This window comes from Macroventuria anomochaeta (genome assembly GCF_010093625.1).
Source record: "Macroventuria anomochaeta strain CBS 525.71 unplaced genomic scaffold BU25scaffold_14, whole genome shotgun sequence".
NCBI lineage: Eukaryota > Fungi > Ascomycota > Dothideomycetes > Pleosporales > Didymellaceae > Macroventuria > Macroventuria anomochaeta.
The window spans coordinates 266078-290889 of record NW_022985375.1 but is presented as its reverse complement, the minus strand read 5'-3'; the positions used below and the strand labels follow the sequence as shown (position 1 = coordinate 290889).

Here is a 24812-nt window from a genome sequence, read left to right as displayed (position 1 = left end):
GGGTTCTTGTCATATTTTTGAAGCGCAAGAAGCGAGAAGCGTTTTGGGCTTGGCATAGCATAGGGTTTTGCGAAGCGTAAATGCAAGCTGTTCGAACTTTCTGGTGGTGTTCTGGTGTAATGATTCTGAAATTGTGGCCGTGTGATGATCATGTATGTGAGATCTTTCTCCGTTGTGCTGTCATCCGCTATGCTCGTCACAATATCCTGGCCCTTAAGAACTCCCGCCACAAGCGAATATTCTCGTTGGGATGTTTCGCAATATCGGCAGCAACATGATCACCGCATAGCTTCTTCACTTCGCCATAGTCTGAGACAAAGTCAATCAAAGCAGGCTAGATTCGGGAGACGGTACTGACAGGTGCCCATTGCGAGTTCGACGGTTTCGCGATTGCGGGTGCCAATGATTGTGCTGAGATCGCTGTGTGGGTCTGGGGCAAAACCCCGGAAGTGGGCAGTATGGCTTTCTCACGTTCCAGTTGTGGAATGTGACACTGTCGAAGCATGCCGGTGTTATCGTTGATGGCGCAGGCAAGAACGAGCATTGTGAGCTCGGTTGGTAAGCGTGGCCATGGGTGAAACATGGTGGTGATGGTGGTGTTTGGGAGGTTGGGGTTGAAGAAGTAGCGGGAATGTGGACGAGAAGATTGAGATCTACGGACACCTTCACCTACGTCGCTCCAAGCCTGGAGGCACCCGACGCCAAGTGCTCTCTCCAGACCACCGCAGACTTTTTATCACATGATACCCCTCGTTGCGTTGCTTCCCTTCTCTGTTATATATTGTACCTGTTTTTGCCGGCGCTGAATTGTCTCGCTGAAGTGCCACACACTGGTTCCGGTAGATTTCCTCTACGAAACCAGCCTCGAACGCGGTCCTGATCCCGTCAGCGCAAGCGCATTCTCTCTTGGTACCTTCTTCTAATGTGGGCCTTCACAGCAATCTTCGCCGCCTCCATGCTGCTCGTACTCAACTCTGCGATGCGCAGAGCCTTGTCCACGTAGTGACATACGCACCACTGAAGGTGCAAGCGCAGCTCGAATGAGCGTAACGGCGTAAACCTGCTCCGTCAGCATTGACGGTTCTCGAAGTACGAATGTGACTGGCTAATTCTCACGCCCGTCCTTGGAGGCGAAGAAGCACGTCCATTGACGTGCCATGGTCGAAAAGAACATGTTGGGACTGCATTAGGGGATATTAGGATCCATCTTGAAGACGGGGCGTTGGATGTTCGGATGTACTTGACGGGTGGCAGGTATAGCATGTCGAGCGAGGACTAGAGGAAAATGTTGTATTTGTGATCTGTGCCGATTGTTAGCTGATGTGCAGTTGCCAGACGTGTAGGATTGACAGGCCACAAGCGATAGCTGTACGAGCTCGATGTTTTGGGTGTCATTGAGGGGGTCCAGTTCATAGCACAACATGTTGCATATATGGACCTCAACATTGATTGGGTAATCGCGTAAGAGGGTGTATTGCAGTACCTCGAGCTTGAGCTCGGTTGGCAGGTGGGATCATGGGTGGAACGTGGCTTCGGACATGTTTGGCAAATGGAGGACGAAGGACGTTGTGTGCGGATGAGGAGGTTTTGTTTACTATTTGAACTAAAGTAGAAGGTACGTCATCCTCACACCTTCATCGACATCTCTTTAAACACTAGGAAACTTTACGCTTGTACTTCCAGCTTTCGAGATTGGCGCCGTCACACCTGGAATATCTTTGAAAGCCTCCTGCCCTACCAGTTCCTGCGATATTCCCTCCGCTACGTCTGGTTCACAATCAAGCCTTTGACCAAGGCACAAATCTTCTCGCCACAAGTGCCGTCCGCAATCGGTCCATCTACCATCTGTAACTCTGTCGACACCTTCTTCGCATGCAGCCCTATCTCTCCGCAGCCCAACACTCGCAGTACGTTGCCCATGCGGTTACACTGACAGTTTCCATCCATGAAATGCAGACAAACTTCGACTTTGAGGGATTTCAGTGCCACAAAATGGCGTTGTCTGTGTGTCCGTTCCGGACTTGCACGGTATGCGGGTGGTGGATTGACCTCTGAGAAGTTCGGCTTGGCGCGGAGAGGAAGCTCCAGTCATGTTCCTGCGCAAAGAACAGGCTGGTTAGGGGACTGTCAGGGAGATGGGCGCACATTTCGAATTTCAGGTGCCGGATCATGCGAGAATACCTGGACTGTGGTCTGCGTAGGCGGGCGAACATACTGGAAGTCGAGAGCTTGGTGAAAGGGCTGATAAGGAATGTGTTGCACTTGTAGTCTATGCTTCCATAATGCACACTGTGGGACTTCTGGGACCGTAGCACTGACAGAATACTAAGAGAGTATAATGGTTGGCAAAATGTGCGGACCACCTCATACCTGGTACACTAAGCGCCGGGATGCAGAAAACGCTCGTTGCCGACAGCTGTTAGGTGTTCGTAAAGGAGTAGTTTACAATTGGGTAGTCCGACATGCCCGAGTTGATTGTAAAACCCTTGACCTTGTAGCGTGCCGTTCCGCGACCCAAGAGCTGCCGTACCATTTACATTTCATGACAATTACAATTGTCGAACCGAAGGTGCATCACCAAAGAAGTCAGGGCAAAGAAATTGTGCTGCCAAGCTATGCAATTTTCGATGCCAAATTCAACCCATGTAAGGCGAAATCTTGCAGATCGACACACGAATCTGCCCGCGAGGCAAGACCCGTGGATGCGAACCCTGGCACATTCATCTCGTCGACTAGCTGCTGCATCATAAGAGCATGCTTTGTACGGGGCCGAAAAGTTCTGACTTGACGGAAGCCGAGCTTGTATGTGACATCCGGTCCGAGGATGAACGCATTGGACTTGTAGTCTGGATTCCATTGTTAGGGGTGGAAAGAAAGGGGAAGATTACTAGACCTACACGCTTCGAGAGATAATTGGACTAGGTCGGTGTTTTGAGTACTAATGAGTACTTCCAGGTCTCCGAACACTAGGTTGTCAAGGTGCTGGGAGTGATCGATGTCTTCAGTGGAGGTGAGGTGATATCGAAGAATCTCGAGCCTAAGCTTCGCGGGCAAGCGCATCCACGACATGCTGATGAGCTTTTTTTGACAGGCAGAAGGTGAGGTGAAAAATCCAAGATGATTTCAAAACATTAAGCGAGAGGTTTAAACTATGGTATTGGTATGTAGGTAGAAGTACGTCACGAACCAAAGATTCGGCCATTCGCCTAACATGTTCATACGTGGCATATCCTCCCTAGCCGACATTGTCACACTTCTATCATACAGTGGTCTTCGATGTAAAAGGACTCTTCTTGAATAGGAAGAGTGCGGCGATATAGATCCCCGCGCCCAAAGACAACAACCCCGCATACGCTCCAAAACCCTTGATGTACTTCGGCGCATCCTCCGCAGGGAACAGATACGCGCCATATACCTGTGCCAAGTTTCCCAGAGCATTGACAAACGCGAGCGAGATAGCCCTGGTCTCGGGATCGAGAGGGCCCATGGACACTGAAGCGTACGATAGTGCGAGAGGATTTGCGGTCCAAATCATGCTGTTGATGAAGACAAGGAAGACATAGCGTGGTATGTAGGCGTAGATACCGGCTGAGAGAGCGCAGAAAAGAGCACCGAGGACAAGGGAGGAGGCGCAGAGGACGGGGCGGAAGGCGTTGATTTTGTCGGCGAGGATGGCAACGGGGACGGCGATGACGAAGGCGGCTACGTAGAGGGGGACAGTCACTACTTATTATTAGTTCTCGCTCACGCGTATAGTATATAGTGAAGGGTTCATACTGTACTGCGCCATCGAGCCAGTGTACCCGAGTCCACGGACAAGGGAAGGGTTGAAGTAGCTCAAGCTGTAACAGCCGATGATGGTCATGTAGCCAGCACAGAGAAGCCAGAGACGCCAGTTCTTAACTGCATTCATGAAGGCTTTGGCATGCGAGATGTGTTTTTCAGAATCGTGACTTCCAAAGTCGGCATGTAGACGGGCCATGGCAATCTCACGCTCTTGTGCAGTGAGCTGACGACCATTTGAAGGGTAATCAAGAAGGACGAAAGGAGCTGGGACGGCGCACGTGACTGTTGCGACACCTTGGACGATGAAGAGCCTGGAGTGTGTCAGCACATGTACATCTCTGCGAGAAACCATATTCGTGTACCATTGCCATCCAGCAATCCCATGAGCACCTTCCAGACTATCAACGATGGCACCGGCGATGATTCCACCGAAAGCTCCTGAAAGGATTCCCGCGGACAAGAAACACATGAATCGCTTAGATTGTTCATGTCGTCGATACCAAGTCGAGATGATAAAGAGCACAGCAGGACTGAAACCAGCCTCAGTGACACCGAGAAGGAATCGGACACCGATGAGCTGAGCCGGAGTTTTGACCAGAGCCATGAGTGCAGACACACTGCCCCAGAAGATCATCAGGGTTGGGATCCAGATCGATGGGCGAACACGAGAAAGTACCATGCTGTGACATGTCAGGTCGGTTATGGAGCAAGGAGTACGACAACGTACTTAGATGGGACCTCGAAAAAGACGTAACCAACTTGGAAAATGACGATAGCGAGAAAGTACTCGTCAGACGTAAGACCGAGATCGACATCCATGCCCGCGACCTTTGCGTTGCCGATGGCCGTACGGTCCTGGAGTATCCTTAGCAACATAAATCAAACAAAACAAGGGGCTTGAACATACCATGTACGAGAAGCTGTACAAAACCCAGATCGTCGGCATCAGATATAAGTCTATCTTCCGCACAAGCTTCTTCTCTGCTTCCGTATTCTCCTTGAAAGGCGTGTTAACAATCTTGATATTGCCTTCTTCTTGTGCCTCAATCGAACTGTGAGCCACAGCATCTTCCTTCCCGTCTATGGTGGCGATGTTGCCGATCCTCTCAACTTCAGTCTTCCAGAAATCGCGATCTGGGCGTTCGGTCTGAGGTGCCATTTTTTGAGCTGCGAACAATAAGGAGAAGGAATGACGCTCTACCTGATTGGGAGCTGTTGAGTCAGGAACGGAGAGGCGACAGCGTCGATCACGATATATGCACATGCTTTACCCCACGTTTACGGTGCTGTAGCGTGCCGTGCTATGGTGCATCCTTGGCCCGAAACCTAGAGTAGCCGCTGCCGTTGCCCTGAGCTCGTCTCGAGAGAACGCCTCATAGGCTGCTAGTCCGCGAGAGACTCTTTACTGGATGGCTTCCCCGCATCATGTGACTTTGGTAATCGATCTCTGATCAAGTTGCACACATGGGCGTCGATCGCGGTAGATGACGTGGGAACTGTCTTACGGAGCGCAGTTGAACTCCCCGATACGGGCACGGCACTAGTTGCAGATGCCTCTTGGGGGATGAGTTTCGTGGGCGAATCAGCTGAGTGCGTGTGCTGAAGACAGTATGAATTGCCGAGCATCTTGGCTCGCTGCATTGTCTTGACATGATCGCCGTTGGAAGCTCGTCTCGAAGCTCAAGCATCGTGCAGACAGACAGCCCCCTGAATGAAGCAAGTCTAACATCTGCCAAACGCCCTGCTATGCATACCAGATCCGTTGCTCCGAATTTCCGCTCACAATGACAGCTTCTATGTGTCTAGACCTCTTGTTCGATATCCGCGACTCTTGGGACTCTGTGCAGGCGCAACCTGCAGAAGCTCGCTGCGAGCTCGATCTGAATGTATGTTAGTGCGAAGATTTGAATCCACATCCACACGAGCACTCACGCATTGCTGGAGGGTCTCCGTATCCTCTATGCTTACTCCAACCCTTCTCGTACCTCTGAGGTACCAGCCAGTCTCCCTGGGCAGGTTATGTACCATGATGCCAGAGAGGACCGTAACCTCAGTCTCAACGTCGTTCAATATGCTGTGATCAGAACAAATAGAGTCCGTAGGTGATTTGCTTGCTTGTTTGATTTAGAAACTGAATCAAACACATGTTTGAGACCAATATTGCTCGTCAAAATCATACCAAAGTCTCGTTGCGATGCCAGCACGTTGTCAATGGCCGCTTGGTTCTGTTCGTACAAGCGATTCTGCAACTCGAAGCCACGTTTCGCATTCGCTTCATCACACTGCCATCCTTATCTGGAGGTAGTCAGCACTGTGACTCTTGGTGTGCTGATCTCGAAGTTCTGCTCACCTTGAGAACGAGTAGTCCTTGTCTCCTGGTCTCGTGATTGCATCAGTTTTGAAGATTGCCTCCAAAGGCTTGCACACGCCGATGATGACGATGAGTTTGAGGAGAGTTTCTCTAACCCTCGGCATCCGAGCCTGTCGTTGGTCCGAACTTTGATGTTCAGGTCGCTTGATGAGCTCTTGATAGAGCAGAGGTGCAAATTCGGGCTAACCACCGCCTACCATAGCCGCAAGCTGATGGAGTCAGCACATGTTGCGAGGAAATATGAAACAACTGACAGTCAGTATATACCATTTGCCATCTCCCAATGTCTACGAAGGAAACAATTCCTCTACAGACTTGAAGAGGGCAAGAGCTTCATTGTGCGTGGGATCATGAGGTATTGGTTCATTCATAGCCATCTTGCTGTTGTGATCGGGACGCGCTGGTTGCACAACGAACTCTGTAGGATATCAAGCACTTCTTCGTCGTCTCGGTTTCTCGTGGAGGAAAGAACAGTGGGGCGCACGAAGCGAACGCGTCCACCAAACGCGTTCACTAGCGCGTGCGGGGTAACTTCACCCCACGCGTCGAGCAGGTGCAAGTCTCCCCGACCCATCCTTCAGACATCACCTCGGGGGTTTTCGTCATGTGCGTAATGCTAGGAATACCTCCAGGGCTTAAGCGAGCCCATACAGTGGAGGCTGACGTGACGCTGCTTGAAGAGAGCTCATAAACAGCTACCCCCCCTTATACAGCTTGACCGTTTGGTTGTTTGTGCACCGAATTCGCCTGGCACCTTCAACTGGACCCAGTCTCACGATGTCTGCCTTCATTCTACCGTCCGGACGTCCCAAGACCGTCATTGTCACTGGCGGCGCAGGAGGCATTGGTGCTCAGACCATACGCACCTTTCACGCTCATGGCTGCAATGTGGTGATAGCGGATCTACCCTCCGCTAGAGGTGCCGCGGAATCCCTCATAGCCTCTCTGTCAGACCCAAGTCGAGCACTCTTCCACGAGACTGATATCACACACTGGGAAGCCATGCGGGGTTTATTCCGAAACACGAAAGAGAAGTTCAGCCAAGTTGATATTGTCATCGCGAACGCAGGCTTGATGGAAAGCAGAGGCTTCTTTGACTTCGAGGAAGACGACAACGGTGAATTGAAAGAGCCAACGGAGGCTTACAAGATCATTGACGTCAACTTGAAGGGTTCTATGAACAGTAAGATGCCCTCGCATCACCGAGGGCACCGAATAGCTGACGTGTAGTAGCGCTCAGACTAGCGATGCACGCAATGCAGTCAAATTCTCCAGATGTTGATGGAGCACGAGGCTCAGTGGTTCTTATTGCTTCGGTATCTGGATACTTTGGCGGCACTGGTGTGGTCTCATACATCTCATCCAAGCATGGTATTGTTGGTCTGGCTCGATCATCGCAGCGGAAAGCGGACGAGCTTGATGTGAGGGTCAATGTCATTGCTCCATTCTTCACCCCTACTTATATTACTACCGGCTACTCAGAGAAGTGGAGAAAGAGGGGATTACCAGCAAATACCGTGGAGGGTGTTGCTGATGCTATTGTAGCCACAAGCACGGATCCCACGAGGAAAGGTCACAGCGTGATGGTAGGCGATGCCTGGTCTCGAGGTCTTCGAGAATATCGCTGACGCGGCCTCAACAGGTAGCAGGGAGTTTTGTGAAGGAGATCGAAATGGCGAAAGCGGCATTGACGAAGGAATGGCTGGGTGAAGATATTGCGGATGTCATGGCGAAGGGAGGTAAGTTCTTCGATGATATGGGCGGCTATACGCTGCCAAATGCGCGTTCCTAGCCCGGCATTGAGGAGAGAGAGAAAGAGAGGAAAAAAGTAAGGTGGTCGACTCTCACTGGCACTGAAAGGGCGCATAAAGTCGAACCATGATAATAAGCTTCGGAACTCCATCTTTCCTTACATCCATTCTTCTTACACCAACGTCTACCTCTTCCCTCCTGTTCACAGCCACAGCGACAATAACAACACGCCACGACGTTCCAGCCTTGGCTGCGGCTTCCCAAAGAGCTCAAAGTCAAAGTCCTAGAGCATGCCGTTCTCGCAGCTAGATCCATCGACCACGACAATCACCGTCGCAACCTCAAACGGAGGAGGTCTTTGGGTGCCTTAATCGAAACATGCAACCGCGAAGTTGTGCAGCTTAGTATCGAAGGCTGGGAGTCACCGCTCAAATTCAGATGGGGGCATACAATCTAATATGGACCATAAGACTAAAAGACCTTTATCCTCAAACTAGGTACTGAACGTCGCCTCTCATCTGTGAGCTTCAAGCTGTTGCGTCCCCAACAAAAATACGCTCACATGATCCGGCACTTAGACTTCGCCCTTACCTCCCCACAGCCAAGACTGCGCGCATCTTCTTCGACAGAATGCATGCCTAGAATTTCTTCGCCGCTAACGACGGCCTGGAAAATTCATCTTTCGACACAGTTGATTTCATCGATGAAGCTTTCATAACCAGAAAGTCTATGACGTGGTGCGACTTCGATAGTCTTCTATCCTTTGAAGTCATTGTTGCTGCGGTGTATATAACCGTTAGGACCCGAGGGTCTGAAAGGTCGGCCTTTTTGTATCGCTGCGGGGCCGCGACAGTAATGATGTTCTGGTCTCCAATGTCTGGGTTGAAGGCCTGTGGTGCATTGTTGTTTCAACAATCAGGAAGATAGCCAGGTATCTCATATGCATGGCAATGAGATTCTCCTAATGGAGTTGGGCGGCTTAAGAGGGTTGTCGTTGTAATTTCTGGTATTGAGGCGGGTTGAGGATCCTTGGGCATAGGACTCATGGACTGAAGACCCATGGGCTAAGAACTCATGATACCTCTGGTTGATTCAGGTAAGTGTTGGTCCTCTTCGGCATTCTGCCCGGTATTAGGCCTAGTATTAGGCCTAGAAGTTGTAGCAGTGGAGTCCTCAACTTCTTCAAGATGTTGGTCTAGTTGCTCAGTGGTTTAGAGGTCGTCAGCAGTGGCTATGAAGTGATACTGTTCAAGATCTAAGACTTCTACTTATTGTTCAATGAGATTTCCTGCAGTGATCTTTTGTGTACATTGTCCTTGTGGTTAAGTTGCCATTTAAAGTGAAATCTCTGGTTCTGATAACCCAGTCTAGTAATGGCATCCATACACGGTAGATGTTAGATGAGTTGTACCCAACAAGGTATCCAATATGAGCTCTTGGCTCAATGTTATCAGTAGCCTTGATGTCTTGGCGAGAGTAGTGAGCCACTGATGGCTTGGTGTTGGAGATTACTTCATGAGTCTTCCATCCAAGTGATTCAACTGTCGTAGTATTGAGCAACTGTACTGCTGCAATTAAGAGCTCATTGGTGAGAGCTTTTGGTAGTCCTGATGAGATTTGGAGAGCTCATGTACGCTGCATGATTGTTTTGCCTGCAGCCTCTTGAAGACCTCTCTGCTCATCAGTGTTCTCAGCTGCTGTTTCAATCTTGATGCCAACGCTTCTGGAAGCATTAGAAAAGTCGCAGCCAAGTCCTTTCTCACTGTCAGACCTGATGGTGATGATGGAGTATTTGTATCTAAGCTGACGCTGAATCTTCCCAATGAGGTTCAAGACAGTTAGGAGATCTTGCTAATGTTGGACATAGCATATCGGACTCGGTTGGGCTGTGAATTGAGTCAGGAGGTAGTCGGGTAGTTTTGACCACCTTCGTAATCGGATGCAGCGAGAGCCTTCCACGGTAGTGTCAGCTTATGTATGCTATGGAAGTTGGGGAGACTGGCCAAAAGCTTCAACCGATGCAAGAAGGCCTTGTTGAAAGCCGCTGGGTTATTGTTGACATGGATCTCCAACTTCTCCAACGATTCTGATACTGCTACGAGGTTGCCATCTGATTGAATATGCGGAAGTCTACAGTACGAATTTCGGGACATAACGCCAGCAAAAGTGCGTTGAGCGCTGTTCGCTCGAGGTTGATGATGAAGGCTATCCATTGGCTAGTGCCCTTTGGTTATTTATTACCGGAGGCTCTGCTCTTGTCGACGCACTTTTGGAAAAAGGGGAAGTATTGACCCTTGAGCTTGTGGAAAGTGCAAGCGAGATTAACGATAGTGGCGGGGTGGCCTCCCATATGGTCGATGATCATGACGAGAATCTTGTCTGGGAACCTATTGAAGGCCATCATGTCGCTATGAGTGTGGGTTGTTCTTGTGCGGTATGGTGTGTAAACAACGCAGGGCTGAAGGTATTTGCGGTATTGAGAGTTGCGAGCGGCGAGTGAGGATTGTGGTTGAGGGTTGAGAGTTCAGAGAAGATGGATGCCATACCAGAAGATGAGCGAAGAATATCTAGGCACAGGGGTCGAAGGCCCTCACAATGTGCTTGAGACCTCCAGGTTGCATTGCGGTCCCCTATGGCCCGACAGAACGCAATGTTCCGGGGCCGGTAAAAGCATAGTGGCCTGGAACAGAGTTGAAACTAGGAATGCTAACCCTGTCAACGGAGCGCGGCGGGAGGAAGTCGTCAGCATCGAGATCGCCATGTTGGCCGCGGCAGAAGCGAGCACACACGAGATCGGAAGTCGCGCTGTGGTCCAGCATGTGGTGGGCACCTTCCGTTTGTAAAACTCCATCTTTTGAACAGCCCCTTTGCGGGCATGCTATCTATCAATACAAGCACGAGCATACACATTTCCCATGAGACCGATCGAGTCGGCCCTACACCTGAAGTCATCAATCAAAGCCATCCAACGCCATGCTAAAGTCGAATGATGGAACCGGTCCATGATCCGTCCATGCTATCCTATACATGCCGTGCAGCCCCGCAATCGACTGCTGGCTAATCAAACCCAAACGCCAACACACCATTATTCCGATGATTTGGGGTACCTACACCGTTAAGGTGTGATCCCACAACCCTAAAAGAAGTGCCGATGCGAGGAAATTGGACATCCTATGCCGCGGACCCCTGCATCTTGCCCAAGAAACCATCTAGGTCGAACTCGTCTTCGTACTGCCTCTCGTCCCATAATTCGCCAAGGTCGTCGAGGAAGCCCTTCTGACCCTTCTGGCGCAGCTCGCCAGTAGCATCGACAGCGTCGTTCTCGTCGATGGCGTTATCGTCTTTTGAGTTGGACGGAGGAGGTGGCAGCGTAGCTGGGTCTGCACTGTCTGCTGAGACATTGAAGAGATCAAGAATTTGATCGGTCTGCATGGAGCCGAGGCCAGCGTTCTGCTGGTTGACGACTGTACTCGCGACATCGATCTTGAAACGTTGAAGGCTGTAAATTTGTCAGTGATGATCGAGCATTGTGAGAAAGAATATACGTACTTGAGAATCTTCTCTTCGAGCGTCCCGCGGGTGACGATGCGGTACACGTTGACAACCTTCTTTTGTCCAATACGATGGGCGCGATCCATGGCTTGGATGTCCTTCTGCGGGTTCCAGTCATGCTCAACGAAGATGACAGTATCGGCACCGGTCAAGTTAAGCCCCAGTCCACCAACACTGGTGGTCAAAAGCAGGGCATCGTAAGACGGGTCCGAATTGAACTTGTTGACAATGTCTTGACGCTTCTCAGCCTGCACTGTACCATCAAGCCTCATGAACTGAACACTTGGAAGCAGCTTCTTGAACACGGTAGACTCGACCATATCGAGCATTTCCTTCATCTGACAGAAGATCAGAGCACGATGTTGAGAGACAGCCTCAGGCAGATCACCATTGACAGCCGCTGACTTGTCGCCGGCTACGTCCGCAGCACCGATACCACAGTCTACCAGAAGGTCCTTGAGAGCGCTGAGCTTGGGAGCATGAGCGATGTCATCGATCGTCGTGTTGTGCTTCTTCAGATATTGCTGTGTAGGCTCGTAGGCCTTGTTCGTTGGACCCTTTACCACGAGGGCGGGCGAATTGCACAGCTTCTTCATGTACTGCAGCGCCTGGAAGATATGTTGCTTGCTCTCGCGGTCAGCGTTGCCAGCCTTTGACTGGATCTCCTTGCCCTGTCGCTTGTTAAAGTCGTCAAAGAGGTTGCGCTGAAGCTCAGATAGATCGCAATAGTAGTTCTGCAGAATCTTGGGTGGCAAGTCGTCCAGCACCTCCTCTTTGAGACGTCTGAGAAGGAAGGGAAGGATCTGCTTGTGGAGCGCCTCGATGGCGAGTGCACCCCTCTCTTGTTCCTTAGATGAGGACTTGGCAAAACGTGAGGCCGCGATAGGCTTCGCGAAACGCTCCTGGAAGACCTTCTCAGTTCCCAAGAAGCCAGGCATAAGAAAGTCGAACAGGGACCATAGCTCGAGTACATTGTTTTGGATGGGTGTACCGGAGAGGATCAGGCGATGGTTCGACTGGAACTGCTTGACAGCCTGGCTGGTCTTCGACTTCGAGTTCTTGATCAGATGGCCTTCGTCGAGAACGCAGTAGTTCCAGTTGACAGGCTTGAGAATGTCGAGATCATTTCTGCAGATATCGTAGCTGGTGATGACGATGTCGACATCCTGAAGCTGAGACCTGTATTGACCGCGAGTTGGCGGTGCACCAACATAAGCCACACAAGACAGGAAGGGAGCATACTGGCGGATCTCCTGCTGCCAATGACCTGACAAAGTAGGAGGACAGACGATGAGCGACGGCTGTCTGCGGAAGTTGGGATCTCCGGACTTAGCGAACTCGTCAGTGCGTAAATGATGGTCACTGGCCACCATACACAAGGTTTGCAACGTCTTTCCAAGACCCATGTCGTCGCAGAGAATTCCGTGCAAGTTGTATCGATTCAGGAAGGCAAGCCAGTTGACTCCATCCTGTTGGTACGAACGCAACGTGGCCTTGATACCAACAGGAATCTCGAAAGGCTCAACCTTCTTCGCATCCAGCATCTGCGCAACGAACTTGCGCTCGCGATCACGGCCCTTGAGCAATGAGTCAGGTAGACCCGGGGGGTCAGGGATACCAGACTCGAGTGGAACAAGCTTGACAAGCGTGGCGAAGCTTGTCGTTGCTAGCAAACGGATATCGTTGTCTGAATCGCTCATACGTCCCAGCACAGGAGTGATCAGAAAGATGACGTAAGGGAGAATGTCGTCTTCCATAACGTGGATCAGATGGTAGATGCACTCGATAGCACCTTGGCGACCATGCACGTTTCCACCATCGCTGATAGTAGGCAGAACGGCTTCCACAAGCAGTGTGAAAGCATCGACAGACATAACGCTGCAGATGGTTGCAAAGCACTTTGCGGCAGCGTATCGCAGTACGTAGAGCCTGCTCTGCAAAGCCTTTGCAACGAATGGAAGCAAGTCCTTGATGAAGCCGCGCACATCCGGGTGGAAGCTTCCGACCAGCGCGCGAAGGGTTGACAAAGCATCAACAACCTCTTGACCGAAAATGCCATCCTCATTGATAATCTCTGCAGGAAGTGTTGCGTCAGCGAATGCTTGCTTGATGGGTCGCTGGATCAAGTCTTCAAGAGTCGGGACCTTCTGGAAGATTTCTGCACCAAACTGTTGAACAACCTGCTCAAGGGCTTCACGAGCACCCCGCTTAGTAATCCTAGCTGCTCTTGACTCTTCCGCAAACTTGGCAGCATCCGGATGATCGCGAACGTCTTCGTCCTTCTTCAAGGTGAGGATGCCGGTTTCGATGTGACCTTGCCCTTGGAATTCGGGGGTTTCTGCTGTTTCCATGCAGTAGAACTTGACGAGGTTGCCGACCACCTTCTTGACGACAACACCCTTGTTGCCATGGACGAGATGAACGATGTAGCGGGCCACAGCGGCAGCAGACCGCTTCTGCAATTGTACGTTCCCCTCCTTCTTGACGCTATCCATCATAGCTTTGATCGGATGCTGAGGTTTCTTGGGTGGTGAACTGAGCCAGATCAGTCCTCCTGCGGCAGCTGCCTTGATGCGGATATCGCGCTCCTCCTTGATGTCCTTCGCCTCTTGGAGACTGGCCTCAACTTCCTTCTTCGAAACTTCCAAGTTGGCTGCGGCGACCATGCGAGCTGATGGCGTCATTGCCTTCTTCAGCTTCTCGTACTGAACAGTGACAAGCTTCTCCGCATCAGCGACGCCAAAAGCGTACTGGCTGGCAGCTGGATCACCCTGCACAACAACAGCCAGTGCCGGCAGATTCTGTACGTGACCCTCTCTAAAGATGTTGAGCAAAGCAGTGCACTGCGTACGTACAATCTGCAGCTTGGGAACAAGATCCTCGTAGGCCATTGGTCGCTCACCCTCAACGATGGGGAGCAAAGCTTCAGCAAAGAGATCTGCCAAGGCGTCTTTAGCCGACAAGTTCTTGCCAAATTCTTCGATGATCATGGCAGCCGTCAACTGTGTAGTCGAGTGAGTCGAAGACAGTGACGGCAAGAGCTTGTGGCCGAAGACTGATACCCTGGTCTCTTCTGGCCAATTTGCGATGGCTTTACCAAGAGCTTGCGCTGCGGATGCTCGGGACCGAATCATCACATCGGCGCCAATGAGCTCGAGGTCACCACCAATCATATGTCCGTCAACATTGTGGGATATGGAAGTTGGAATCGGCGTTGAGTTGTCCTCCTTTCCGAATCGCGACTTCTTCCTCTTCTTTACAGCTGGCTCACTCCCACCTGGTGGTGTTGATCTGCGACTGGGCACTGAGCTTGGTGCTGGACCCATCACCTGCCCGGAAGGTTTTATTAAAAGCGACATATCCATAGCAATTGGGTGGCGAGATACTCCGATCGGCGTCAGAGTCAGGGGAATGATGGCGTTCAGTATCGGTTCCAGATGAGACGCGATTTGGCCCCCGAGATTGTCGACCATGGTGTTCCAGAGTTTCATCGACAGCTTCAAAACGCCCTCGTTGCGTTCGAGGAGGATGTTCTGGAAAATCAATTGAAGGGCTTTGCTGTCAACCCACCCACCTGAGCCTGCGCTTTGGATGTCTAGGAAAGTGCTCAATGCGCGTAGCACAGCAGTGCGAACGCTGGTAATGGTGTGACGGAAGAACGGGAAGAGGCGAGGCACAAGCTCATGAAAAGACTGGGTCGAGTCCTTTTCCGCATTGGCCTGCATGGCTGCAAGGACCTGAGGGAAACTGCACAGCTTAGCGAGAAGGTCCATGATCGAACCAGTACTGGCCGTGAGATCATCTTGTAGACCGTCAAAGCATGACCAGACCTGGTTCATGAGACCCTCCATTGCTTTAGGCCGCATCTCGACAAAGTCTTTGGCAACGGGAATGAGTGTTGCTGCGCTCAGGGCTCGAATGTCGTCGTCGAAATCGCCCAAGCCTTGAATGACAGCAGTCAGAACGCCATCCATAAGAGACCCATCCTCACGAAGCAGATCGTTTCGTACAGCTACGAGATACCGCAAACCGATCATGCCACCCTGACAGGAATGCCAACTATCGGCTTCAAGGCGCTTCTTAATGAGGTTGTGAAGCACATTGAAGGTGGCTAGGACGTTCTCGCGAGAGAGATGTTGCAAAACAGAGCCAAGTGCTTGCCCGGCGGTTTCCCTGATTGGTGCAACGGCAGTGTCGGATGTGTAGTCGGCGAATCGATCAAGCATAAAGATGCAGCATATGCGGCATGCAAGATCGTTAAGCCATTGCTGGTTTAGTTTATCGTTCTCCGCTCGTGTCTTTCCTTCAACTCTTCCAGCACCGGCACCGTGCACACGCAAGACTTCTCGAATGCCCATGGAAGCACCATGACGGACTTCCCAAGTGTGATCGAACATCTCGAGGGCGAGATAATCGCAGACACGCTCGAAAGGCCACTCCAAGCCAGACTCGTCTGATTCGCCTTCAAAAGAGGATTTTTCCGGCATCACAGCACCCTTGAACTCTTTGACGAACTTGGCGTCGTCGTCTCCGCCCTTGCGCTCCAGCGAGAAGTAGTCGTCAAGGCCCTCACCTCCCTCGCCGTTCTCAAACTTCTCTTGCTTGAACGATGTGGGATGTGGTGTCATACGAGCGGGCGTCTGAAGAGCTTCTGGATGTGAAGGTTTTTTAGATCCGGGTTCATTGAAGTCAACGGTTACACCCTTGTTGTTCTTTTGTGCGTTCTTCTGCTTGCGCTTTTGTGAGTTCAGTTGGCGCTTGCTGAGGGTCGGCTGGTCGCCCGTTGGTGTGGCAGCAGGGGGTGATGCGGCAGAGTTCATAGTATCTGATCTTGCAAGATTTGTGTCGATGCGATGGATAGCGGGTGTCCGGAGACCGGGGTTCTGCGCAACTGTCTCCTCCGCAGCTGCCGGGATTACTTCGACAAAAGGTCCTTCGAGCCCAAGTCGCTTTGGAAGGATATTCTTCTGATATGCAAGACGATCTGCAGGGCTCATGGATAGCAGCTTGTACTCGAGTTCTTTGCTAGCAGCTCCAACCAGATGGTTTCCGTCCTTCAAGATGGCAGCGATGTCCAGAGTATTGAGGTCGAACTTGCCATTCGAGTCAGTCGCCAGTGGCATCTCGACATCGCCATTTTCTTCCTTCTTGACGGTCGCGCCATTGGTGTCCTCCTCTTTCGTATGACCATTGGTTTCTAACTTCATCTCCGAGTTGCTAGGCTCGTCTTCAGCATTTGGATCGTACTTCTCCGCGTTGGCAACAATGCCACCAACTGCTTTGGCAGCAGCCACACGAGTCTCCCAGCTCTTCGATCGCAAGAACGGAACAACACGGTTGAGAAGGTTGAATAAGTCCTCGGGATGTTGTTTTTGGACGTCAGCTAGTTGCTCAGCTGCTGTGTTCCGGATCAATGCTGTGCTGCCTGTCTCAAGGAGCCTTGGCACGGTTAGCGAGGATGCATGTAGACGTTATGGGTGTGCATCTAAATCACGAATTGCCGGGGAGATCGCCGTAAAAAGGAAGATAGAGCTGCATTGCTTGCAGAAAACACTGGGTACTGATGCAGAGTAAAGTCAAGGGTGGACTTACGTTACCAGTCGGTCCAATCTTGTAGCACTATCAGAGCATTAGCGGGCATCCTCAAGATATGCAGGTACTAGCACCATACCTCATTTTGGCGACAGGCGGCCGCTTGCTGGGCCAGCAAGACTTGTTTTGGGTTAATTAAAAATTACTGGATCACCTGGACGATGCCATGGATCGAGCACTTCTGCGCCAGGCTGCACTGATGCGCGTTGTGGTGGTATCACGTGATGGATGGTAACGCGTGCGCCCCGGAAGTGCTGGTTCGGAGAGGTGGGCTGCGGGCCTATCTAAGAGATGCACCTGGACAGCATTAAATATCGCGTGTGTCAGGAACGGCTAGCACGCTTGTCTAAGCTCGGACTAGTGTCAGATCAGGGTGAAGAACTCGAAATTTTTGCTACCGCAACAGCGCCGGCGAACCAGTCAAAGCGTCCGGTAACCGTCGCTAGGTCTTTCTCACTGCAATGGCGACTACGATAATGATGGTTCTGATGGTATTTTGCGCGTTGTAGATGAGTGCAGCTGCTGCGCATCTATCGCGCTTTCTTTATTTGATATGCACAAGGTGGCCTGGAGGAAGGCGCTAGGCAGCTTTGATCACCGCCTCATAGTTCGCGATTCTCGACGCCCTTGGGCTTGTTGGCTTTCAACTCTCCAGCTTTTCAGCTTTCGAGCATCATCATCCCGTTTGAAGACGGCGCGCTTGGTCGCTGCCTCTCATCTTCACTCTCTCTTTCACCTGCCGTTTGCGCGCAGTTCGGCAGTCGACACGTCACCACCTGCTGGTCGGCTGTTTGCCTTGTGCCTTGGAAGACATCAATGCCGCCAGGCTTCCAGTCTGACAGCCAGCCCAACTGCAATCGTGGCTGACAAGGCTGGAGATGCTTGTACCCGTGCGCCACGTCGTACCGTTGGCCAGACAAGGAACCAACAAGGAGCTACGGATAAAGGAGCAAGTATTCATCTCCACGATCATATTCACGGACGAGTCGCTTTCCGCCTTCTGCGCAATATCTTCGACACCAATTCATCGTGTCCGGATGTCAGCGGAGGACAGACCATCGCGTTGCGACGCGTCCTGACAGGCTCTCGCTTGAGCACTGAAACAGCAGATTCCCGTTGATCTGCGTGCGGCTACTCTTAGCGCATTACGCTAGCCTTGACATCAACTCTCGTCATTTCCTGGCTGCTCTGTGCCTTGTATCCTCCACAGCTCACCCATCAGCGCTGCATCCACACCGGCATCGACCTGGGATCTCATGCGCAGCTCTGTCTGCTGTTCGTCTAATGAAGCGTTGGAACCCTCGCGAATGGCATCGTTACTGACTTCGCCGGACACCCGGAAGTCCAATCTCAAGATCTGGCAAATGTCGTGATGGCACGCGCGAGGCGAGGATATCACAAGATGGTGAACTACTTCGAGGACCCCACAATTTCAAGACGGTATCATAGCTCACGACAGTCCGCTTGCAGGACGCACTGCCCAAGGTGTTCCTGGTAGCCAGTACCCGATTTACAGGGTACGCTAGGCGTGCACCGATCGCACTTACCCATACTCAGGTTCCTAGGTATTGTTGGCATTCATCCTGGTATCCACAGGACTTTCGTATCGCGATAGCCATCCAGCAGATGCCACTCTCAAAGCTGATACTGATAAGTATGGTACTAACCTCAGGGTCGACAACGCACAAGAACTGGAGCCGTGTTTTCCAAGATGGTTCTGTGTTCCTCACCATGGGCTTTCAGGAGAGGACCGCCCTATAGTGGTTGATGGGTCAATGTTCCATCATTAGCGGGGTTTGGCCGGCTATAAACGCACAATAGCAGTTCTGAAATGAGGGCTCCAGACTCGCTGAAACTTGTACGTGGTGGCTCCGCACGTAAGACACCTTCACGAGCACGATCTGATGCTGTTCACCTGTCAGTCTTGCAGCACGTGAACAACGGATACAGCAGCCATCAATTTCCAGCCCGGATCGAGGATGCTGGTGGTCTTCAGTGGATGTGACCGCAACTCGACACAAGCCAAAAATGATCGGGGTCACTCCACTCACCTACCAGCTCCAAGCGTGGGCGGGCCAACCGAAACTCCATTTCCTGCTGCATTGTCGACCAGTCACTGCCTATTTACTGCTCTTCCGACGCCTTCCACAGTTTGGTGGGAACACCTTTGTACTTTCCTCTACAGTTACGTTATCGTGCTTGCCACGCGCAAACATCGTCAATCTCACTTCATAACACACATACCACATTCCTCATAACACTGCACATTTACGATCTCCGTCCACTATCGCTACTACGTACAGCTTTATCACATATTCGTTACTCTCGCTATCATGGCAGACGACTGCAGCAACGACAGGTCAAACCTGTCCGGCAGCACACGTCGACTCCTCCACGAGTTTCCCTTATCCAGTCGCTCGCTTCTCAGTCAACACGAAAACGCCGGGACCGCCGCCTCTCCCTTGAACGGTCTGGCTCAGGAGGTTCAAACGCTTGCACGGGAACTTTCACAAGGTAGAAGGCTCGAGGTGCCTGCTAGCAGCCTCATTCCGACCTTGCCCAAGACTCCATACAAAGAGCAGTTTGAGAAGGAGTTCGAACGATCACCAGAGTATGTCCAGGTCCAGCGCCAAATCCTCAAGGCTATCGAAAAGCACGACATAGCTCTCACTTCCAAGGAAGCATACAAATGGACAAGCAACAGCGTACCCAAGGGCCAACGGCCGCAGCCACTACAAGCCCTAAGACTCTGCTACTACATGCGCTCGCTAGGCTACGATACCTTCGCCACCATCAAGACATCGTGCGATCCAGGGAACGGAACGAAGATAACTGCGCTCCGTCTTCTGGTCGCCAATCCAGACAGCGAGAAGCGCGGCTTGGGTCACGATCACTTGTACTGGGCACAGGACATTCGTACTGGGGAAGCGGTTTCAAAAGCATACAAGCTACGGCGTTCATTCTGATGGCTAGGCGTTGACATGGACGAAGGGAGGTTGGGCACGATGAGTGCGATCAGGGAGTCAAGCATCGTTTGATCACAGTGGGTGAACATCTTCCGACCTTGCATGCAAGGCTCATCTGTGTCGCTCCAACGTTGCTGGATCCGTGTATGTGTACTAATCTCACTTTGTAGTCAATCTCACAACAATTCTTCTATAAGAGATACTTGACGAAAGGATTGATATAACCATCGGTGATGTATATTGACAGTTCACCTCTCGATCTACGCTCATCACTCTCCCACCCGCCATTCGCCTCTATCCGCCATGTACAAAGCCTCTTACATCTTGGGTATGTGCATCGACGCAATGGTCCATACTTTGCTATTCCCTGTGTTCGTCAGACCTGTGTAGGTCACCCCGTTGCTAGTTGAGATAGTCTTGCCGAACGTAGGATCAGCTACGGCAAGCGTGGTAACAGTGGTAGTGTACGTCTTCACCGCAATCGTACCAGTGCACGAGCTATCGCACTCTGTGCCGGTGCCATAACCCTTCTATCGCCCAACTTAGCCAATACTATATCTACAACATCGTTGGAAAACGAAGGAGGAAAAGAGAGGTACCATATAAGGACCAGATTTGTGCGAGATCGTAGATAGCTGTTTCTTCATGCCAAGATCGGTAGCCATCTGCTTCCACGTCTGTCCGTCCGCTTGCAGCTCATACAGAATCTCAACCTTCATATCTCCACTGACTGGACTCGCAGGCCCATCAAGTTGTCCAAAACTTCCAAACAGTGAACAACGAATGCACCACTGCCCCGGCTTGGTACCGCACCAGTCATTCCCACCTGCCCAGGACTCCGGCTTTGTCTGCACGAGGCCCCCCGTGCCGTTCGACGTGCCCGGCCACAGGAATAGCTCGTCGTTCTGGGTTGACGGCGCCGCGCCAGGGACCACTGTGGTCACGGCCCGGGTGAAGGTTCATTCCAACGGGTCGAGGGACACATCACCGCCCAGGTGTCGGCGCGCTTTTGCACGGTGAGGGAGGTGCGGGTGGGTTTGAAGTCGGGGAGGCGGAAGGGGTTGTATGTTAGGGCCGAGAGCACGGAGGGAATTGCGAGGAGGAGTGTGAGCTTAATGTTTGCAGCGGGTTTGGTAAGGAATGCAAGGGGTGGGTGAAGTCGAACGCGTGCGATTGATCGAGCAGATGATTCTCAACACATGTGGCTTTGGCGTGTCTCTATGCACTGTCACTTTCACTCCGGCTCCCCAGCGGCCTCTTTCCAGCACCCACGATCGCCCGCAAGATCGTCCACCACAATACGCATACTCTTTCCAGTCCACATCTCCGCTACACTATACATTGATGGCCATAACTCTACCCAAATTACACCTGTCAGTCATGTCACGCTGGAAGCCACCAATGGCATGCTGTGATCATGAAACAAGACCAAGATCGTGCCTGTTCTGGCCCGCCAAGATGAAACGTCGGAGAAGTGTAGGGATGAAGCTCGCACCAAGCTTTCACAAGCTTTGTGGAGAGATCACTTTGTATGTACTAAACATCTCGTGTTTGTATGTGCAGTTGGCTGATGGGTTAATTTCGCTGTTGAGGGGTTCTTGGTTGGCAAGCGAATGGATGGTAAGGTTGAAAAGAGGTATTGATATTTGCGCATACGTCCTGCGCAGTTGCGCATGCGTCTTTTGCAGCGTGAATGGTTGATGAAGAAAGGAAGATATAGACATGGCAGATAGGATTTCGCAGTGATATTAATTAGAATTCAGGAACGACTATACCATGTCGATACGTTTGAGAATGCATACTTTCCAAAGCATTGCACCCAGAAGTTAAAGTGTTAAAAAAACACAGACAGTGAAGCTTCTCGACCCACCCTTTTTTAAAAAAAAAACTTATCTCAAATCGTCCATAGGTGATATGCCGCAATGAAGATCCTTCTCAAAAGCAGATGCACATTGCACATGCTCATCTCTGAATTGGGCAGATGGTTCCCAGACCTGCCGGGGTTAGTCTCAACATCATGATAATTCTCGCAGTTCCAAACCTCGTTGCGGTGAAGAAATTCAAGTGAGATCCGGACCATGCACTGCAACGCCGCCATCGCTTAGTCCGTGAGCTGGGCTCAGCCGTACAACCCACCTTCAGCTTCAGCCGTTGAAAATCTCCGAAGCATCATCATCGTCGTACGACATGCACGATTAGTCAAATCACTGTTGTCACGAAGTCGAAGCGAATTACCTCAGCAGAAAAGACTGGAGAGAGACCGTCGGGGATCCGCGACGCGGCAGGAAGGCTGCGCGAGTGCAACCGTGGCTGGTGGTGGCAAAACGCAAAGACTGCAAGCAGCCGAGGTGCGGCGACGGCGTGCCTGACTGATGAGCAGGTACGACGAGGGACAACGCACGGGCACTTACTCGACGTGAACATGTGCAACTGTACCTCGAGTTTGTATGATCAAGAGATCGGAAGTTTTCTTTGTGCCGTTGGGTGCTGATGGGACTAGGAAGGGAATGACGTCACTAGCAATTGAGTGCTGACCATCAGATTGGTATGACTGTGCCTCTGACTCTACGCATCGACCACTTTGCAACAACCCCATGTGACACATCTCATAATGGTTTGCAAGAGATGGCGGAAGACGTTGTGAAGACGCGCAAGACGCGCATCGTGTGCATATCGGACACGCACAACAACACGCCCAAGCTACCTGCTGGCGATGTGCTGATTCACGCTGGAGACTTGACGAATCAGGGCTCGTATGATGAGCTTGAACGGAGTGTGGGTTGGCTTGAGAAGGCGGATTTTGAGGTTAAGATTGTTGTTGCAGGTATACCAATGCGCTGAGACGATATTTGAGGCAGTGTTGCTGATTGTTGGTGTGTAGGCAATCATGAAATCACGCTTGATGAGCAGTTCTACGAAGAGAAGGGGAGTCGGTGGAAGTGGCCTGCTTGGCAGAGTCCGAGAGGATGTATGAAGCTGCTGCGGGAATCGAAGACGGTTACCTACCTGGAGAATAAGTCTACGATGATATACTTGAGGAAGCCAACGGGGCCGCAGACATACTTTAAAGTGTTTGGGAGTCCGTCCACCCCTGGGCCTGGTAATTGGGCGTTCGAATATCAGGAGCAAGACGCAGGGAAAATGTGGTCTGCCATTCCCAAAGATGCAGACATCGTAGTAACGCATACGCCACCGAAAGGACACTGCGATGCGGCAACGAAGGACGACCGGTCTGGATGCCCTTCGCTTTTGCAAAGATTGGCTGTTGTCAGGCCGTTGCTGCATGTATGCGGTCATATCCATGAGGCTCGAGGAATCGAATGTGTCCGCTGGAGTCCTTCCCGCAGCGACAGCTTGGTCGACAGCGTAGAAAACTGGCAAGACCCTGGAAGTGGCAACAAGAAGCTATCTCTACTGGATTTGACATCCAAGTCAGGGCGCCCTTTGAGTAATAGCGTTGTTGCGACACGTCAGAGCGAGTCTGACTCGCTGCAGCGTGGCCTTGCGGGCCAGCCTGGTGTCTCGATGTCTAGAAATGGGGTCCTCCAGCCTGACCAAGAGATCCTAAATTCGGCGTCGAGCCTCATCGGAGGTGCCCTCCAAGAAAGTGAGGCGTCCGGGAGGATTGAAGATAGCGGGGTTGTGGAGCAAAGGCGTGGTGTTGGTGCACCCAAGGCAGCCTTGCAGGGCGATTCAGGCTGTCAGTCCAGATCTTCCAGATACGAGGACGGTATCGAGAGTGTAGTGATCAACGCTGCGTTTCTTGGGCCGAGGATCAATGGAAAGACGATTGGAACCAACAAACCCATTGTGGTTGATATCGATTTGCCAGTGTGGAAGGTCGATGGAGATGAGGATGTATGATGATGTAGCGAACTGCAAGCATCCGTCTTCGCAGCCCTAAATGATATCATTGCTAGTGTTGACATCTCGCTCCAAACCCACATTGCCTCACATTGTGACTTTCTGCTGCTCAATCGAAGACGACCACGTCGAGAGACTCGGGTTGCCGGCTTCTGTAGAGCATCTGACGATTGGATGTTGACGCGCTGGTGCCCCCGCTACGAGGTCTCTAGCCTGCATAAGCGCACTTTATCAACCACTCAAACGGGAGAACTACCGCAGACTAATGTCTGTCAACACTGGGACCATCCGGGACGGATCGAGCGCTCAGAAATCGTCTGCCTGGCGAAGTAACCACTGTGCAAATCCTCCACATGGTATCGACGGTTGGGGATCCTAGCCTAGTGTCAGGGCACGCACATCTTTTCCTAAGACGAAGCAATGGGTGCGCAGAAGGAAGCAAGCGTGCCAAAGTCGCATGACTTGCTCAGGTACTCTGTCCGAAGGTCTTGGTGTCTCGGATTCCACGAGATGCTGCATCATTTGAGACGTCTTAAGAATGCGAAGTCGTCACGGGCTACTTGCTTCATTTTCGCGGCTGCAATTGGTCACGTCTTGCAAATGTCTTTTGCAGTGGTGGGGTGTTTGCCTGATTGGCAGTGATTGGGGTTGTGGGAGTGTCAGTTGGAAGCACAAGGTCCTTTTCGGCGGTTTCTGGATCATGCAGGTTCGATCCGTCGTGTCTGACCATGTGGCCGCATAGGTGTATGATTCGATTGGACGTGTGTTTCGTAGCCGCTGGTGCCGGCCGCAGCAGAAGTGCAGAAGGTGTTGGGACAGGGCCTTCTCCAATCGGACCAGCCAAACTTTAGCGATTCGAGAGGTGGCTCACAGAAGGTTGCGAAGTCGTCCTCTGGGGACAAGTGCCGACAAGCTTCACTAAAGAGCTG

At 51.6% G+C, this 24812-nt stretch overlaps 7 protein-coding genes across 7 annotated transcripts; 3 read left to right on the top strand and 4 right to left on the bottom strand.

The window, feature by feature from the left end:
* Positions 1 to 3259: 3259 nt before the first annotated feature.
* Positions 3260 to 4945, bottom strand: BU25DRAFT_467466 (MFS general substrate transporter; the record flags this gene model as incomplete). The annotated part of the gene is made up of 5 exons (XM_033710716.1): positions 3260 to 3723; positions 3778 to 4097; positions 4149 to 4466; positions 4514 to 4641; positions 4694 to 4945. The coding sequence occupies 5 exons, from the start codon at positions 4943 to 4945 to the stop codon at positions 3260 to 3262; spliced, it is 1482 nt and encodes a 493-aa protein (XP_033562325.1).
* A 643-nt stretch (positions 4946 to 5588) lies between these two features.
* On the bottom strand, positions 5589 to 6534 carry BU25DRAFT_430955 (uncharacterized protein; the record flags this gene model as incomplete). Its single annotated transcript, XM_033708633.1, has 4 exons — positions 5589 to 5666; positions 5719 to 5860; positions 6137 to 6339; positions 6469 to 6534. The coding sequence occupies 4 exons, from the start codon at positions 6532 to 6534 to the stop codon at positions 5589 to 5591; spliced, it is 489 nt and encodes a 162-aa protein (XP_033562324.1).
* A 203-nt stretch (positions 6535 to 6737) lies between these two features.
* BU25DRAFT_448107 (NAD(P)-binding protein) lies at positions 6738 to 8006 on the top strand. The gene is made up of 3 exons (XM_033709580.1): positions 6738 to 7340; positions 7391 to 7743; positions 7800 to 8006. The coding sequence occupies exons 1-3, from the start codon at positions 6935 to 6937 to the stop codon at positions 7947 to 7949; spliced, it is 909 nt and encodes a 302-aa protein (XP_033562323.1). The 5' UTR covers positions 6738 to 6934; the 3' UTR covers positions 7950 to 8006.
* A 2978-nt stretch (positions 8007 to 10984) lies between these two features.
* BU25DRAFT_40556 (uncharacterized protein) lies at positions 10985 to 16980 on the bottom strand. The gene is made up of 2 exons (XM_033705145.1): positions 11459 to 16980; positions 10985 to 11408 (listed from the first exon to the last, which is right to left on the bottom strand). The coding sequence occupies exons 1-2, from the start codon at positions 16666 to 16668 to the stop codon at positions 11081 to 11083; spliced, it is 5538 nt and encodes a 1845-aa protein (XP_033562322.1). The 5' UTR covers positions 16669 to 16980; the 3' UTR covers positions 10985 to 11080.
* Positions 16981 to 19086: 2106 nt separating this feature from the next.
* Positions 19087 to 20200, top strand: BU25DRAFT_40544 (uncharacterized protein). The gene has a single exon (XM_033705144.1). The coding sequence runs from the start codon at positions 19387 to 19389 to the stop codon at positions 20017 to 20019; it is 633 nt and encodes a 210-aa protein (XP_033562321.1). The 5' UTR covers positions 19087 to 19386; the 3' UTR covers positions 20020 to 20200.
* A 136-nt stretch (positions 20201 to 20336) lies between these two features.
* BU25DRAFT_340194 (uncharacterized protein) lies at positions 20337 to 20966 on the bottom strand (the record flags this gene model as incomplete). Its single annotated transcript, XM_033702801.1, has 2 exons — positions 20337 to 20546; positions 20619 to 20966. Coding segments are annotated over 2 exons (558 nt in total), but the record flags the coding sequence as incomplete, so codon positions are not given.
* A 1696-nt stretch (positions 20967 to 22662) lies between these two features.
* BU25DRAFT_302025 (Metallo-dependent phosphatase) lies at positions 22663 to 23451 on the top strand (the record flags this gene model as incomplete). Its single annotated transcript, XM_033702005.1, has 2 exons — positions 22663 to 22843; positions 22901 to 23451. Coding segments are annotated over 2 exons (732 nt in total), but the record flags the coding sequence as incomplete, so codon positions are not given.
* Between the last annotated feature and the right edge of the window lie 1361 nt (positions 23452 to 24812).

Coding starts and splice junctions, on each gene's coding strand:
- BU25DRAFT_448107 (XM_033709580.1), top strand. CDS start 6,935: ATGTCTGCCTTCATTCTACCGTCCGGACGTCCCAAGACCGTCATTGTC. Junction 7,341..7,390: donor CTTGAAGGGTTCTATGAACA/GTAAGATGCCCT, acceptor GACGTGTAGTAG/CGCTCAGACTAGCGATGCAC. Junction 7,744..7,799: donor GGAAAGGTCACAGCGTGATG/GTAGGCGATGCC, acceptor CGGCCTCAACAG/GTAGCAGGGAGTTTTGTGAA.
- BU25DRAFT_40556 (XM_033705145.1), bottom strand. CDS start 16,668: ATGAAGTTAGAAACCAATGGTCATACGAAAGAGGAGGACACCAATGGC. Junction 11,409..11,458: donor CTCGAAGAGAAGATTCTCAA/GTACGTATATTC, acceptor ACAAATTTACAG/CCTTCAACGTTTCAAGATCG.
- BU25DRAFT_40544 (XM_033705144.1), top strand. CDS start 19,387: ATGGCAGACGACTGCAGCAACGACAGGTCAAACCTGTCCGGCAGCACA.